Source organism: Fusarium graminearum, chromosome 2 (genome assembly GCF_000240135.3).
Source record: "Fusarium graminearum PH-1 chromosome 2, whole genome shotgun sequence".
NCBI lineage: Eukaryota > Fungi > Ascomycota > Sordariomycetes > Hypocreales > Nectriaceae > Fusarium > Fusarium graminearum.
In genome coordinates, this window is record NC_026475.1 from 1,279,745 (window position 1) to 1,292,951 (window position 13,207).

Genomic DNA, 13,207 nt, shown 5'->3' on the forward strand with positions numbered 1-13,207 from the left:
GTTCTTTCGAATTGTGATAGCTTCTGTTTTTCACTACCTACTGTTTGGTCTCTGCCGTGTTCGGTCCCCTGTTGATCCTGCATTGGAGCCTCGCCACTCCTGCATCTGGACCCTTACTTTTCTCTATAATCGACTTCACTTACGGTTCTGCTATCGCATTGTAGCCCACGTCGCTACTCCTGTCAAAGTCAAGCCCTCGCCAACGACCACGACTATCAGAACTACGACAACCACGACAGCCGATCCTTTTTTATTGTGTTCCCTAGTTCTGACTGGTCATCTTCAATTCTTTGATCTCGTGAGATCTTTTGCTGGCACCCTTCACTAGTATCACAGGCTATAACGGGGATGCGCGACACTACTTGACAGGATCGTCCTCACCTCCCACTCGAGTACCATCTCCACCACCTTCATCGATTTCTCGGCCCTTATCCTTCCAACCTCAGCCTCGCAACTATCCGGTGGGCGACCAGATAACGCCATCATGGATGTGCCGCACGATAAAGAGGGTCAGGACATCAGTCAGCCTGAACAAAAAGACAATGAAGAACAGCAACACAACCCTTCATCTACCACTCTACCCTCTGAATCTTATCCTCCTCCACCTCAGTCCTCGACGGCATCTTCATCAACCTTTCGGCCCAGCGGCCCGGATGTTCTGCCAGGCCTTCAGACAAACACCCACAACAACAACAACGCAACACCCACCCGCACGACTCGAGCTGCCTCATCTGCTGCCCCCAGCGAGCAGAATAGTGTCTCCAACTCGGAAACACCCTTTTCACCTTGGAGTGTTAGTTCAGATAAGCAATTGGGCTATCACTCCGCAGCTTCAGATGTTTCTGGAGACAGAGTCTTTCCTATAAGATCCGTCATTAGCGTCGACCCTAGCTCCAGTAAGATAACCAACAACGATTACTTTCATGCCTTGCCTCAGTGTGATGGCCGGGGCATTCCTGTCAAAGTCCCAAGCACGTCCCGAGCTGACATAGGGCCAGATCTGAGACGCTCGGATACAGTCCCAGCAAATTACCATTCACGAGCCCACAGCGAGCGTATCGACGCTCTAATGCGAAGGAAAAATACAATGAGCGGGCCCATGTCGAGAATTCAGCTAGATGCAAATCGCCACGGAAGCAGTACGGCCCCTTTAGAACTTGATATATCGATGTCAGACAACGAAGCAGACGCCGACGCAGACACAGAAACTGAAGAATCGGGGGTGATGGGACATGCCTCAGCAAATGTTTCAGCAGGAGGACTTGAGCCTGATGCTTCTTCTGCCGGGTACTCCAGTGCTGACATTTCACACGTAACTGCCCGGTTCACCCACGTTGTGACTGATGATGGCCATGCCGTCATCACTGGTCGTGACGGTGTCCTTCAGCGTTGTGAGGACGAGCCAATCCATGCTCCTGGTGCTGTTCAAACTTTCGGTGTTCTCGTCGCTCTTCGCGAAGAGAACGATGGTTGCTTTGTTGCCCGATACGTTAGCGAGAATTCTGTTCGGATGCTGGGCTACACACCGAAACAATTATTTCAACTCAAGAATTTCCTCGACATCTTAACGGAAGAGCAACAGGATAATCTTCTTGACCACATCGATTTCATTCGTGACGAAGACGCAGATCCCGCTATTAATGGGCCCGAGGTTTTCAGCTTATCGATTCGACCCCCCAAATGCAAGAGCACGAAGCTTTGGTGCGCGATCCATATAAATCCGGCACACCCTGATTTAATAATTTGCGAGTTCGAGCTGGACGACGACGTTGAATACCCCCTGCGGCCTGCGGATGAAATGACGCCAGATACCCCCCACGACACGTTGCAGTCGAATCCGACTTTGGAGGAGATCGAAGACAGCACAGAGGTTCTTAGTAAGCCTTTGAGGATACTGAGAAGTGCAAGAAAAAGACGAGGTGAACAAGGCGCCATGCAGGTTTTTGACATCATGTCTCAAGTCCAAGAACAACTTTCATCTGCCACAAATCTCGAGGCCTTTCTCAAGGTCCTAGTGGGCATAGTCAAAGAATTGACTGGGTTCCATCGTGTCATGATCTACCAGTTTGACTCTTCGTTCAACGGCAAAGTTGTGACAGAACTCGTCGATACATCCATGACGAGGGATTTGTACAAAGGCCTCCATTTCCCAGCATCAGACATTCCACGACAAGCTCGCGATCTCTACAAGCTCAACAAAGTACGATTACTCTACGACCGCGACCAAGACACCTCCAGAATTGTTTGCCGAACAAAAGAAGACCTCGACATTCCGCTAGACATGAGCCACTCCTATCTGCGAGCCATGTCGCCTATTCATATCACATACCTGAAAAACATGGCTGTAAGATCCTCCATGTCGATATCAATTAATGCTTTCAACGAACTATGGGGCCTCATTTCTTGTCATTCCTACGGAAATCACGGGATGCGAGTATCTTTCCCTATTCGTAAAATGTGTCGCCTGGTGGGAGATACTGCATCCAGAAATATCGAGAGACTATCTTATGCTTCGCGACTGCAAGCTCGCAAGCTGATCAACACCGCACCTACGGACAAGAACCCTTCTGGATATATCATTGCGTCATCAGAGGACTTATTGAAGCTGTTCGATGCCGATTTCGGTTTGCTGTCGATCAAGGGTGAGACCAAACTCATGGGGCCCGTCGAACAGAGTCAAGAAGCACTCGCTATGTTGGAGTATCTCCGAATGCGTCAACTTACATCTGTCGTTGCATCGCAGGACGTCAGCGAGGACTTCCCCGATCTACGATATCCACCTGGCTTCCAAGTTGTCGCTGGGTTACTCTACGTCCCACTGAGTGTCGGCGGCAGCGACTTCATTGTCTTCTTTCGAAAGGGCCAAATTAAAGAAGTCAAATGGGCTGGCAATCCCTACGAAAAGTTTGTTCGCGAGGGCACTGCAGGCTATCTCGAGCCAAGGAAGAGTTTCAAGACGTGGCATGAGACTGTTGTTGGTAAATGTAGAGAGTGGAACGAGGAGCAGGTAGAGACTGCGGCCGTGCTTTGTCTCGTTTACGGTAAATTCATCGAAGTTTGGAGACAAAAGGAGAAGGCTTTGCAGAATAGCAAGCTAACCCGGCTGTTACTTGCTAACTCTGCGCATGAAGTTCGAACCCCTCTGAATGCCATTATCAACTATCTAGAGATTGCCCTCGAGGGAAGTCTAGATCAGGAAACTCGCGATAACTTGGCCAGGTCTCATTCTGCATCAAAGTCTTTGATTTATGTCATCAATGACCTACTGGATCTGACCAAAACTGAGGAAGGGCAGAACTTGGTCAAAGACGAGGTGTTTGATCTTGCCAGCTGTATTAGGGAGGCAACCGGCCCCTTCCTGAACGATGCGAAGCGAAAGGGAATCCATTACACCATCGTCCAACATCCCGGATTGCCTCAGTTTGTACACGGAGATGAACGACGAATCCGTCAGGCACTCTCCAACGTTACAGCAAATGCCTTTGCACATACGCATAAGGGTCATGTCAAGGTGGAAGTTTTTGTGTCCGAGATCAGAGATCAGCAGGCCGTTGTTGACTTTGTCATCGAAGACTCTGGCATCGGCATGAGTGCAGGTCAGCTTGACACCCTTTTCCGGGATCTCGAACAGGTCAGCTCAGAGGACGCGCCTACATCAAGTTCATTAGATGATATGCCTCGTGAAATGCGTACTCTGGGACTTGGCCTTGCCGTAGTTGCGCGTATCGTTCGCAACATGGACGGGCAACTTCGCTTGAAATCAGAAGTTGGTCAGGGTTCGAGATTTGTCGTCCAACTCCCGTTCCTCTTATCAGATCAATACAGCGGTTCTCACCTTAAGAGTGCTCCAGCCGGGCGAGGAAACCAATCTTTCAACAGCACTAGCACTGCCAGTACCGCCCCTGATGCTTTAAGAGCTGCGCCAGAAGGAGAGATAACGCTTGTTGACAGAGCTAGTACTATGGCTTCTGCCGGTGATATATCGCTCAAGGGCAGTGGGGCAAGCCAACGTAGCATGGGCAGTCATACAAGTCACAGCAGCCGTGGTAGTCGGGGCAGTCATCAGAGTGATGCCGATCGACTTATCAATGCAATCCAAACGCCGCTATCTCTAAATGAACGAGAAGGCACCGAGTTTCCCATTCAGGGAGGGAGGGGTTCAAGGTCAAATTCCATGCGCGCTGAGTCTCGCGGAGCTATTAGTCTTGATGGTCGATCTGCCAGCCCATCCGATCAACAGCCTCAAAGTCCTGTTTCGACTAAGCCTCGTAGCGAGCCCGGCAGCACTGAAGTCATGGATTCAAAAACCCCAATCCGAGCAGTCAAGATGCCAGATGACTACACTGATATGCCTCAAAAGCCACAGCCCAGTGAGCAATCCGGTGTTCTTTTTGAGATGAAGACCATTGATCGCCCCGTAGCCAAGGCTGGTACAGAAAGTGTTACCAGCGCAGGGACTCAGATGACTGATCAGCAGCATCTTCAAGTCCTTGTGGCTGAAGACGATCCAATCAACATGAAGATCCTGAGGAAGCGTCTTGAGAGGGTGGGCCATGGTGTTCATCATACTGTAAACGGAGAGGATTGTGCCGCAGCTTTTCGTGAAAGGTCAAGCGAGTTCGACGTTGTTCTGATGGACATGCAGGTGAGTTACTTGAGTCCGAACTAAATACACATGGCCACTAACTTGAACAAGATGCCCATCGTCGATGGCCTCACAAGTACAAAGATGATCAGATCAATGGAGGCATCTGCAGATTATCACGGTCACTCAGCTTTAGCGAACACTAACCATCGCATCCCCGTCTTCGCAGTTTCGGCCTCGCTCGTTGAGCGTGAAAAGCAGAAATACATTGATGCCGGTTTTGATGGATGGATTCTCAAGCCAATCGACTTCAAGCGTCTCAATACTCTCCTTGCGGGAATTTCCGACGAAGAGGTCCGCAACTCTTGCTTATACGAATCTGGTCAATGGGAACGTGGAGGTTGGTTCCATCCAAGGTCTTTGGTAGGCGGCTCAGAGGCCAGTGATGAGACCACGCCAAGGGCTGAGCACGATGCGAAGGACAAGGACATCGGCGAAACCGCTATTATTTCTGAAGACGCGAAAGAAACAGGCGGTGCTGGTGAAGCCAAGCCCGACAATGACTGAGATGACCCCTTGTTCTCCTGGACGAAAAAGGCAGTTCAACAGCACCGGAGTTGGACATTGGTGATGGACGTCTTATCCATTGTGCAGATGTGGCATCATGGTGTCTTGCCCAAAGGACGACTGCTCTTTCTGGGCATTGGCACTCTTCAACACGGCAGTCTCCCGTAACCGCCTCATATGCTGCCCGACTATTTTCTTTGATTTTTCTGTTTTCCCCTTTTTGCTTAAATGGTTTTAGCCCCTGGAATACACGCGCTGTACACGATAAATATGATGGAAACGGAATTGGTAATTGGCGTTCGAGGCTTTTAGGAGTGTGCAATTCATCATGCCACTGAAGTTTGATATTGCAGGGTTTCTCTTTCGGTGCAAGCAGGAAAGTCGTTGCACAACCTGAGCATTACAATGGCTGAGCACCTCTCCTTTCTTTCATTTCTCCCCTTTTCTTTTTGTCAGCATAGAACGGGCGGCGGACAAGGGCCATGATGTATACGATTAGCATGGGTTCTGAAGGCAGGGTGTTTGGTGATAGGCTGGTTTTTTTTTTTTTTTTTTTTTTTTTTTTGCTTTTACTGCTTCATCTTCTTGGCTGGTTGCGCTTTTGCTCAATAAATTGGGCCAGTAAATGATTTCATGGTGAGAAGAGAAGGGTCTTCGGTCTAACTGTTTTGTTAAGTCACGACTGTGTGAGATGGAGTACACGGGGTGTGCATGCAATCGCCCAGGTTTGGTGAATTGTATTGTACCGCGCGAACACGGACAGCATGGGGAACAGCATGTCTGCCTCTATTCATAAAAGTCATGCTTAAGAGTCTATGAAAAATAATACATGACAAGTTGAACGATTAAAAGAATGACACTATTCAAATCCTATGTTAAGCCTTTCGAGAGTCACCACAGAGTGAGCAAGTTGAGCGATATTTGATGTGCATTCATTGTGTATTTTCCATTGCCTACCTCGAACGTTCAACGCCGTCTATGCATTAATTGCAAAACCCAATGGTGCCATTCCACTCCCGCATGGCATGCCCTTGTTCTGCTCCTCCTAATAACTCTCTCAAAGTGTGTCTACATTTGTTTCCTAGGCTCCCCTTAAACTGTATCGCCAAAACCCAATCATTTCAGTACCGGGATGTATTGTGGCAGGCTTTCGCCGTCCATACCAATATTCCCGACATAAGCAATGGCTGGAGTCGTAAACCCAAAACGTTTTGAGATTGGTCGCGTGAAATCACAGCTCCGATTCAGCTCCGTTTGTGGACATGGCCATGGGGCTGCCATTTTGGGTTTGTCGCTGGCGAAGGCGGGCGTTTCCAGGTGGGCGTCGACGAACCATGACTCTACCATTCATGCCAACTTGACCACCGCTCTCGTCATCGTCTTCTGAGTCTGGGTTCTGCTCTGCGTAAAGGCGAGCTTCGTCAAGCTCATTGATATCTGTCGGCCGCTCACGAAGCCACTGCATTCTAGGGCCGGACCTGGCTCTCTCAGAAACACGGAATCCGTAGATTCGAGGTTCGTATATGCGTTCGCGACCTAAGCCAGGGCCAATGTTCTTAGCATACATGCCATTCATAAGGCCGTCACCTTCGTTGACGCGAGGACCACTGCTGGAGAGCACCTCAATCCCACGCTTGGTCAAGTCATATTCGGGGAAAGTGAGGAGGAAAAGAGATCCAAAGGTGCGGCCGAAGAAGGCACCGTCGACGGTCTGGAAGCGGCTATTAGGGGGAACATAGACATCTAAACAAGATGGGCAGAATAGTTTGACTGTGTCCTCGCCAGGGATATCAGAAAGACCGACAGGTAGAGTGCGGGCCTGGTCACAGTTCGTCCGGGGACAGCAGCCAAAGTGGCCAAGCTCATATTTCTCGCTCATTTGCTGTATTCCCGCCCTGGAGCAAATAAAGCGCTGATGGATAAGGCCGTAGAGCATTTCAGCTGAGGATTCGATGACAGACAAGTCGCTGGCCATGCGGTGGTGCCTCCGTTCGCTGGATGCCCTGGTCAGGCGTTCTGGGTCGGAGTCGTTTTCATCCTCTTCCTCTTCTTCCTCCTCCTCGTCCTCATCATCCTCTGGCTCAACGTCCAAGATCATCTATGAGGCAAAAATAAGACGTTAGCAAATTTATATCCTCGAACGAAGCCGCAAAATGCTGACGCGTTGACAAGATAAACATACCTCCAACGCTTCTTTATACATGGCAACTTGGGTTTGCAAACCAGTCAGGTTGAAGTCATCTTCGATAAACTCCTCCGAGACCTCGGCGAAGTACTCATGGCCAAGAAGGGAGCAGAAACTCGAGATCCAGGACTCGGGAACGCCCGAAGAGGTTGACATGGTGTCGCTATGGTGGTTGTCGGTTCCGTTGTCGAAGGGGGCAACGGACGCCAGTGGCGAGGCTGAGGGGGCGCACTGCAGGTGCGAGGGACAAATGGATCGCAATAAGTAGACGGTGGGAACCAAGCTGTTATGAGAGCTCTAAACGTGGGGTTGAGGCTCGCGGTGTCGATGGGATAGCTGTGAAGCTACCTTGAGGCGGGGTGATGGTGGTGAGTATTTTGAGGGGCGCAGATTGGATATCGCGAGCCACGAGCACAGGACAAGACGGGACAGGGCACGCAAATGCGCTAAGATCGGTTGGTAGGTGGATGTATGTGATTGCACCAAAATCATTAACAGCATAGAAAATCAGCGCATCGCGATAAGAACGACCTGAAGCAAGTGAGCGGCCCACCTGGATTAGAATATAATAAAGTGAAGCAATAACCAAAGCCGAGTGAAATTTATTTTTGTTTTATGTCGATTTTCACAAGGATTCAATCATTTTGGTGCAACAGCGAGCCTAAGCAGGAACCCGATACGGTCAGTATTCTGTTCGGGAGTACATTTCGCCGTATTCCGAATGGATCTCTAAACCTTAATATAGAAACCATAGATCGCCCAATAAAGGACGTATAAGACGTCGAATGCAGAACATCATGTCGATCATCAGTTCCCAAACAGTAAAAAGGGCTACGAATTCAATTCTTCAATGATGGGCTGTTGAATCCGTTCTTTTGTTTATTGCACTCTTTAAACTCAATTAGAGAAACGATGCCCAAAGTCTTCTCTGTCAACTCAAAATGGGTTTGGCATATGTCAAAAACGGCTCCTTCACGCCGTTATATGAGTGGGAACGTTTCATTTGAGGGAAACAAAGTACCCCAGCTAGCTCATTTACCAAAAGAGCACACTACTGTCGAAATATTCCGCGAGCAATTATTTGGTAGCAAGAAGCCTACCGTGTTTGGAAACGACCATGGCTCTCCGGCGCCTCTTCTGCCTGCCTTGGATAAATGGTTCTCCAAAGATCTAAGAAACGCGTCGACAACACTTTCAGAGTATTTTTGTCAATTTCGCGATGCCATGGTCCCATACGAAATATACGCTCCAACTCCTGCACAGAAAGAGAGCCTAGCCTTATTCCGAGACTATCTCGAGAAAGAACAAACGCAGGACAAGATCATTACAAGGAGTTGGGACTCGTGCTTTACAGGTCCTGCAGATGGCCAGGACTTTTTTCAACTGCATGCTCCTCTCCACCTCTTCACAGAGGTACTAAAGTTCAACGACGTTGTTCGGAAGAAAGGGTTGCAAGGAGTATCTCTATATATTGCTCAGTGTTCGATCGCCGAACTGCCTCAAGCCCTGCAGGAGGACATTCCCACTCCAGAAATAGTCGTGCATGCCGGAAAGGGGGATATATATGGCTCCAGCATATGGCTTGGCATAACACCTACTTATACGCCTTTGCATCGGGACCCAAATCCTAACTTGTTCTGCCAGTTGTCCGGCACTAAAGTCGTCAGACTCATGGCACCAAGAGCAGGAGACTGGCTGTTCAGACAAATCCAGGCCGAATTGCAGAGATCAGGCAATAGCCGCATAAGGACAGACGAGATGATGCAGGGCGAGGAACGGTACAAGCTACACCAGGCCGTTTGGGAAGCTGGTCCCGATAGTCCCGTGCCACCTGGGACATACGAGGTCGTGCTCAATCCTGGAGATGCTATGTTCATTCCTACCCATTACTGGCATTCTGTAAAGAGTGTAGGAGAGAGTGGAGATTTAAATGCCTCGGTCAACTGGTGGTTTCGATGAACTAGTTTTCCTCAGGTAAAATAGAAGTTGGATGTGTATATTATCTATAACGCGTTACTAAATTTCACGGGGTTTGCAGATGATCCAATTGACATATCCGCAAGGCCAGAGAAACCTATCACTGCCGCTCTTGACCTCCCACTTGCTCGTGTCGGCACCACAAGACCGTAGGAGACTCTCAAACTCCTCTGGCGTCCGTGTTCGCAGTGCAGAGATGTAGCCATCGAATGTGAGAACAAAGGGCAGGATTGGAATCAAGCACGAGAAGATAAACGTTGCAGGCGATCGCCACTTGAGCGCAAATAATGGCGCGCTGAGAAACGCACCAATGCCTAGCAACGTAACCATCAACACACTAGCAAGAGAACGGTCTTGAAGCTCAAAGATAGCAAGTCCCTCACTTGTCTCAACGCTATCACGTAGGATCGCAGAAGCCAAGCCGTCATCAAAGTGGTGGAAGGCGAGGTTGAACAGTCTGAACGGTTTTGTTCCGTCCTCCCTTTTTACAAGATGCTTCGGAGCTGCTGCGGCATCGACCGAGTTACGCTCGTACGTCAGAAGCGGGTTCTTCTGGGCGACCTGCTCCCAGGCGTCGACATTGGGGTGAAGATCCGTGAGGATGAAGCGAGCAGGGTCCGATCCGTGGGAGCGTAGGTGTGCGTTCACCGTCTTCGCTATAGAGGGCGTAGGCCCGCCGCCACCGGCACAGAAATCGATGAAGGTGAAATCGGATAGAGACGTGTTGAGCTCCTTGATCAGGATCTGGGCGCTGAGACCTGCAGGAGATTGAGCCTGAAGAGGCGAGTTAACGAGCCAAGCACGAGTGAGGCCATCTTGGACGCGGGCACGAAGAAATGCAGGAAACCTAGAACTCGGTATCAGTAAGAAAGAACGGCACGGGCTTTGACATCCCAGATCTAAGAATGTATCGTAAAGCTGCTTGTCAATCTCAATTGACTAGAGCTCTGGATGTGAAGCTCAGGTATGTGTTGGGTAACGTAGCTCGAGAGCTGGTGGAGCTTTGGCTGGCCTGAAGTAGGTACGTACCAGGTCTGATCATCAATCTCAAAGAGATGGAACCGAGGGACGAGAGGAGCCATTTTTGTGATAGAACTTGGGAACTGGTTGAATCTTCTGAAAGGTTAGTTGGAATTAGGTCGATGCCGAAGCTATATATGTATGTACGTGTTCAAGCTACAGGATGTGAAACCATATCCTACTATCCGTACGCGAGTACCTACTCGGTAGTTGGTGGCAGGTTGTCAACCAAACAAAAATGTCGTCACCACAGGGTAGGTAAGCGTCCATCAAGAAATGTTTGGCAGTTCTCAATATGAAAATTAATACTAGTTAGAAGACCTTGATACATGCATAGCATAGGTATTTTTATTGAAATCGAGATTTTTTTTAAATTTTTTTTCTTGTCTTTACTGAGCTGTGATTGCTATTAGACATGTTTCATGATGTAACCCTGTAATGCAGTGTTGCATCCATACTGTGTTTCGACTAATGTCCATCACAGTACTCCGAAATCGAGTTTGAGTTCTTGAAAGAGCTCACCGACTATCTTGTCGTGGCATCGGTATAAGGGTCAAACCCCATGCGACGCTTTGCCTCGCTTCGGGCTCTCCATTGTGTCTCACCAACCAAGCCCGTAGTCGACGTCTCTTCCAAGAAGAATGTCAGGATGTGATCAGGGATAGACAGATGAGACGTTTGCTGAAACTCCTGGAGACTAGCCAGTCGTATCAGCATCTCCATCAATGATAATGATGTTGTAATCGCTCCGAACGGTGACCGGGCGACGAAGTCCTCTGTTTCGGTTGGTGATGACATGGCTGCTTGCAAAGAGCTCATCTTCTCAGGGCTACTCAGCGACAGTCTCTTGATCTGATCAACCACCCTTGAATCCAGAGATCTTCTGCCACGATGAGGAGTACTGGACTTTGATACCATTCTTGGGTGATCTAGCCTCGCCGAATCTAAAGAGTCATCATCATCATCTTCGTCGGGATCTTCTTCGTCGTCTTGTTCCTCATACACCTCGAGAGCCATCCACTCGGGATCAAGATGTACAGGAAATTTCCACTTGAAATAGTCCTTCGAGGGAGGAATAGAGATATTTGGGCCCTCGGCTGCAGGACGGACGAACTCTCCCAGCAGCTGTTTATCGATGTCTGCCTGGTCACCATTCTTGCTGGTTGAATCCAACGCCGCATCGTTACCCTCTCTGTCAAGTTCCTCGATGAACCCGTTGATATCATCATGCTCTGACCTAGGTGGCCCAACTTGAACGTCCCTTTTTAGGAGCAAAACCGGTCTTTGCTCGCTATCTGTAGCTGACCCTATGTTCAAAATCCTTCCTGTATCTGTATAGAAGATTTTCGACAACTGATGTACCGGTATAGATTCGCGAATGCCTGCATGTGGGATGTCACCATATGACTGACTATCATTCTCGTCGTCATGCACGCGGCCATCGTCCAGATCTTCGATAATTTCGAGATGATAAGCGTATTCGCCGCCACCAGTTGCTTCGGGAAGAGGAAGTGCATAATCTTCTAGCGGTACAGTGCAGTAACCTCGCTGGCTGTCGAAGTAAGTATCTCTTCGAGTCCTGCAGATGCGTACACGTGTCTTGTGTAGGACCTCTTGCCATAACGGCTTTCGCTCCCCTTCTCCCAAACCGTAGCTTGTACCCATGCTTGACGAATCCGAGGAGTGGTTGTTGGTAGAGACTGTGGTGTCTGTAACTCCCGATGAGGCGTGTGGCATCAGTGTGGATGCATGTCCAAGGAATAGCATGTATAAAGAAAGAGTAAACGCTGGACCAATCTGGACAGGTCTTGTTGGATCTTGTGCAAACTGGGTATCGCCGACAGTAAGTAGAGTGCTGGCCTGCAGTAATCTCGATGGTGATATGTTGGCAGGTAATGATGTCGAAAGGCTCTCTCCAGATGCACTGATAGCCAACTGCATAAGCGGGATCTCGCGGTCTATTCGCTCTAGCAATGCCTTTATCCCGGAAGCGATGGCCAGCAAGTCATCACGACTGACTCGCAATGGCTTCGTTTGGACACGATTACTGCTCGAATTGACAGTAGTGACTGCCTCTATGCGCCGCCCAAGCGAGACGATGTCCTTATGAAGCGACTTCGCGAGGGGCGCAGCTGACTCGAGAAACACGTTTCCTCGTCCAGACCTAGAATAAGTGAGAATGTCAGAAACGGACTAGGACAAGTAGCTCGAATTAGACCATTCTAGTTGGTGAGCGAATGGGGTTCTTACTTGAACTCGATCAAGTCGATGGCGGGAGAGATGATCTGTGACGCAATAGGCTGGTTAACTTCCATCGGGCCTCAAATTGAGTCAAGCTGCTCTCTTGACTGGCGGTTGGGCTTCACGACGTGACGCACCTTTATCTTGTTGTCGAGCTGATTTTGCAAGGATTTGAGCTCGGCATGAACTGCTTTGTCTTCGACCGACTTCAGCAGTCGCGAACATTGACCGATGGCGTAGGATGACGTTAAGGCGATGCCAGAGCGAATGGCATATCTCATGGCCTGGACGCCAACTGTTGCGAGGAACTCATCCATGGCCAGGACAATCTAGGTTCACAGTTGTTGAATGTCTGATCATGCTGGGAAAGCACTTTTAGTAAAAGTGTTTCCAGAAAGGGAAACAAATACAAGTCAGATAAGATTAAAACGATGAAGTGAGCCAAGATAGCACGTCCCTCATAGGAAGTTTTCTGGGAAACGGTTTTATTGCGTTGATTGATTTACTGCACGCAATTGACCAACGCATTGGAGCTTTGACTTTGTGCACTTATAGCGACGATAGAGGGGCAACGTGTACAGTGCTAGAAAACCGGGATGCCCCTCGTTTTATATGGCACGTGCTGAGACTCA

The 13,207-nt window shown here is 49.2% G+C and overlaps 5 protein-coding genes across 5 annotated transcripts; 2 read left to right on the forward strand and 3 right to left on the reverse strand.

The window, feature by feature from the left end:
- Positions 1–484: 484 nt before the first annotated feature.
- Positions 485–5,152, forward strand: FGSG_08608 (uncharacterized protein; the record flags this gene model as incomplete). The annotated part of the gene is made up of 3 exons (XM_011321839.1): positions 485–2,200; positions 2,239–4,645; positions 4,697–5,152. Exons 2-3 carry the CDS (start codon positions 2,282–2,284, stop codon positions 5,150–5,152), a joined length of 2,820 nt encoding a protein of 939 aa, XP_011320141.1. The 5' UTR covers positions 485–2,200; positions 2,239–2,281.
- Positions 5,153–6,090: 938 nt separating this feature from the next.
- Positions 6,091–7,493, reverse strand: FGSG_08607 (casein kinase II subunit beta-1; the record flags this gene model as incomplete). The annotated part of the gene is made up of 2 exons (XM_011321840.1): positions 6,091–7,250; positions 7,335–7,493. 2 exons carry the CDS (start codon positions 7,491–7,493, stop codon positions 6,384–6,386), a joined length of 1,026 nt encoding a protein of 341 aa, XP_011320142.1. The 3' UTR covers positions 6,091–6,383.
- A 756-nt stretch (positions 7,494–8,249) lies between these two features.
- On the forward strand, positions 8,250–9,296 carry FGSG_08606 (uncharacterized protein; the record flags this gene model as incomplete). The annotated part of the gene is made up of 1 exon (XM_011321841.1): positions 8,250–9,296. One exon carries the CDS (start codon positions 8,250–8,252, stop codon positions 9,294–9,296), a length of 1,047 nt encoding a protein of 348 aa, XP_011320143.1.
- Positions 9,297–9,353: 57 nt separating this feature from the next.
- Positions 9,354–10,356, reverse strand: FGSG_08605 (uncharacterized protein; the record flags this gene model as incomplete). The annotated part of the gene is made up of 2 exons (XM_011321842.1): positions 9,354–10,213; positions 10,344–10,356. 2 exons carry the CDS (start codon positions 10,354–10,356, stop codon positions 9,354–9,356), a joined length of 873 nt encoding a protein of 290 aa, XP_011320144.1.
- A 503-nt stretch (positions 10,357–10,859) lies between these two features.
- On the reverse strand, positions 10,860–12,892 carry FGSG_08604 (uncharacterized protein; the record flags this gene model as incomplete). The annotated part of the gene is made up of 3 exons (XM_011321843.1): positions 10,860–12,498; positions 12,585–12,619; positions 12,713–12,892. The coding sequence occupies 3 exons, from the start codon at positions 12,890–12,892 to the stop codon at positions 10,860–10,862; spliced, it is 1,854 nt and encodes a 617-aa protein (XP_011320145.1).
- Between the last annotated feature and the right edge of the window lie 315 nt (positions 12,893–13,207).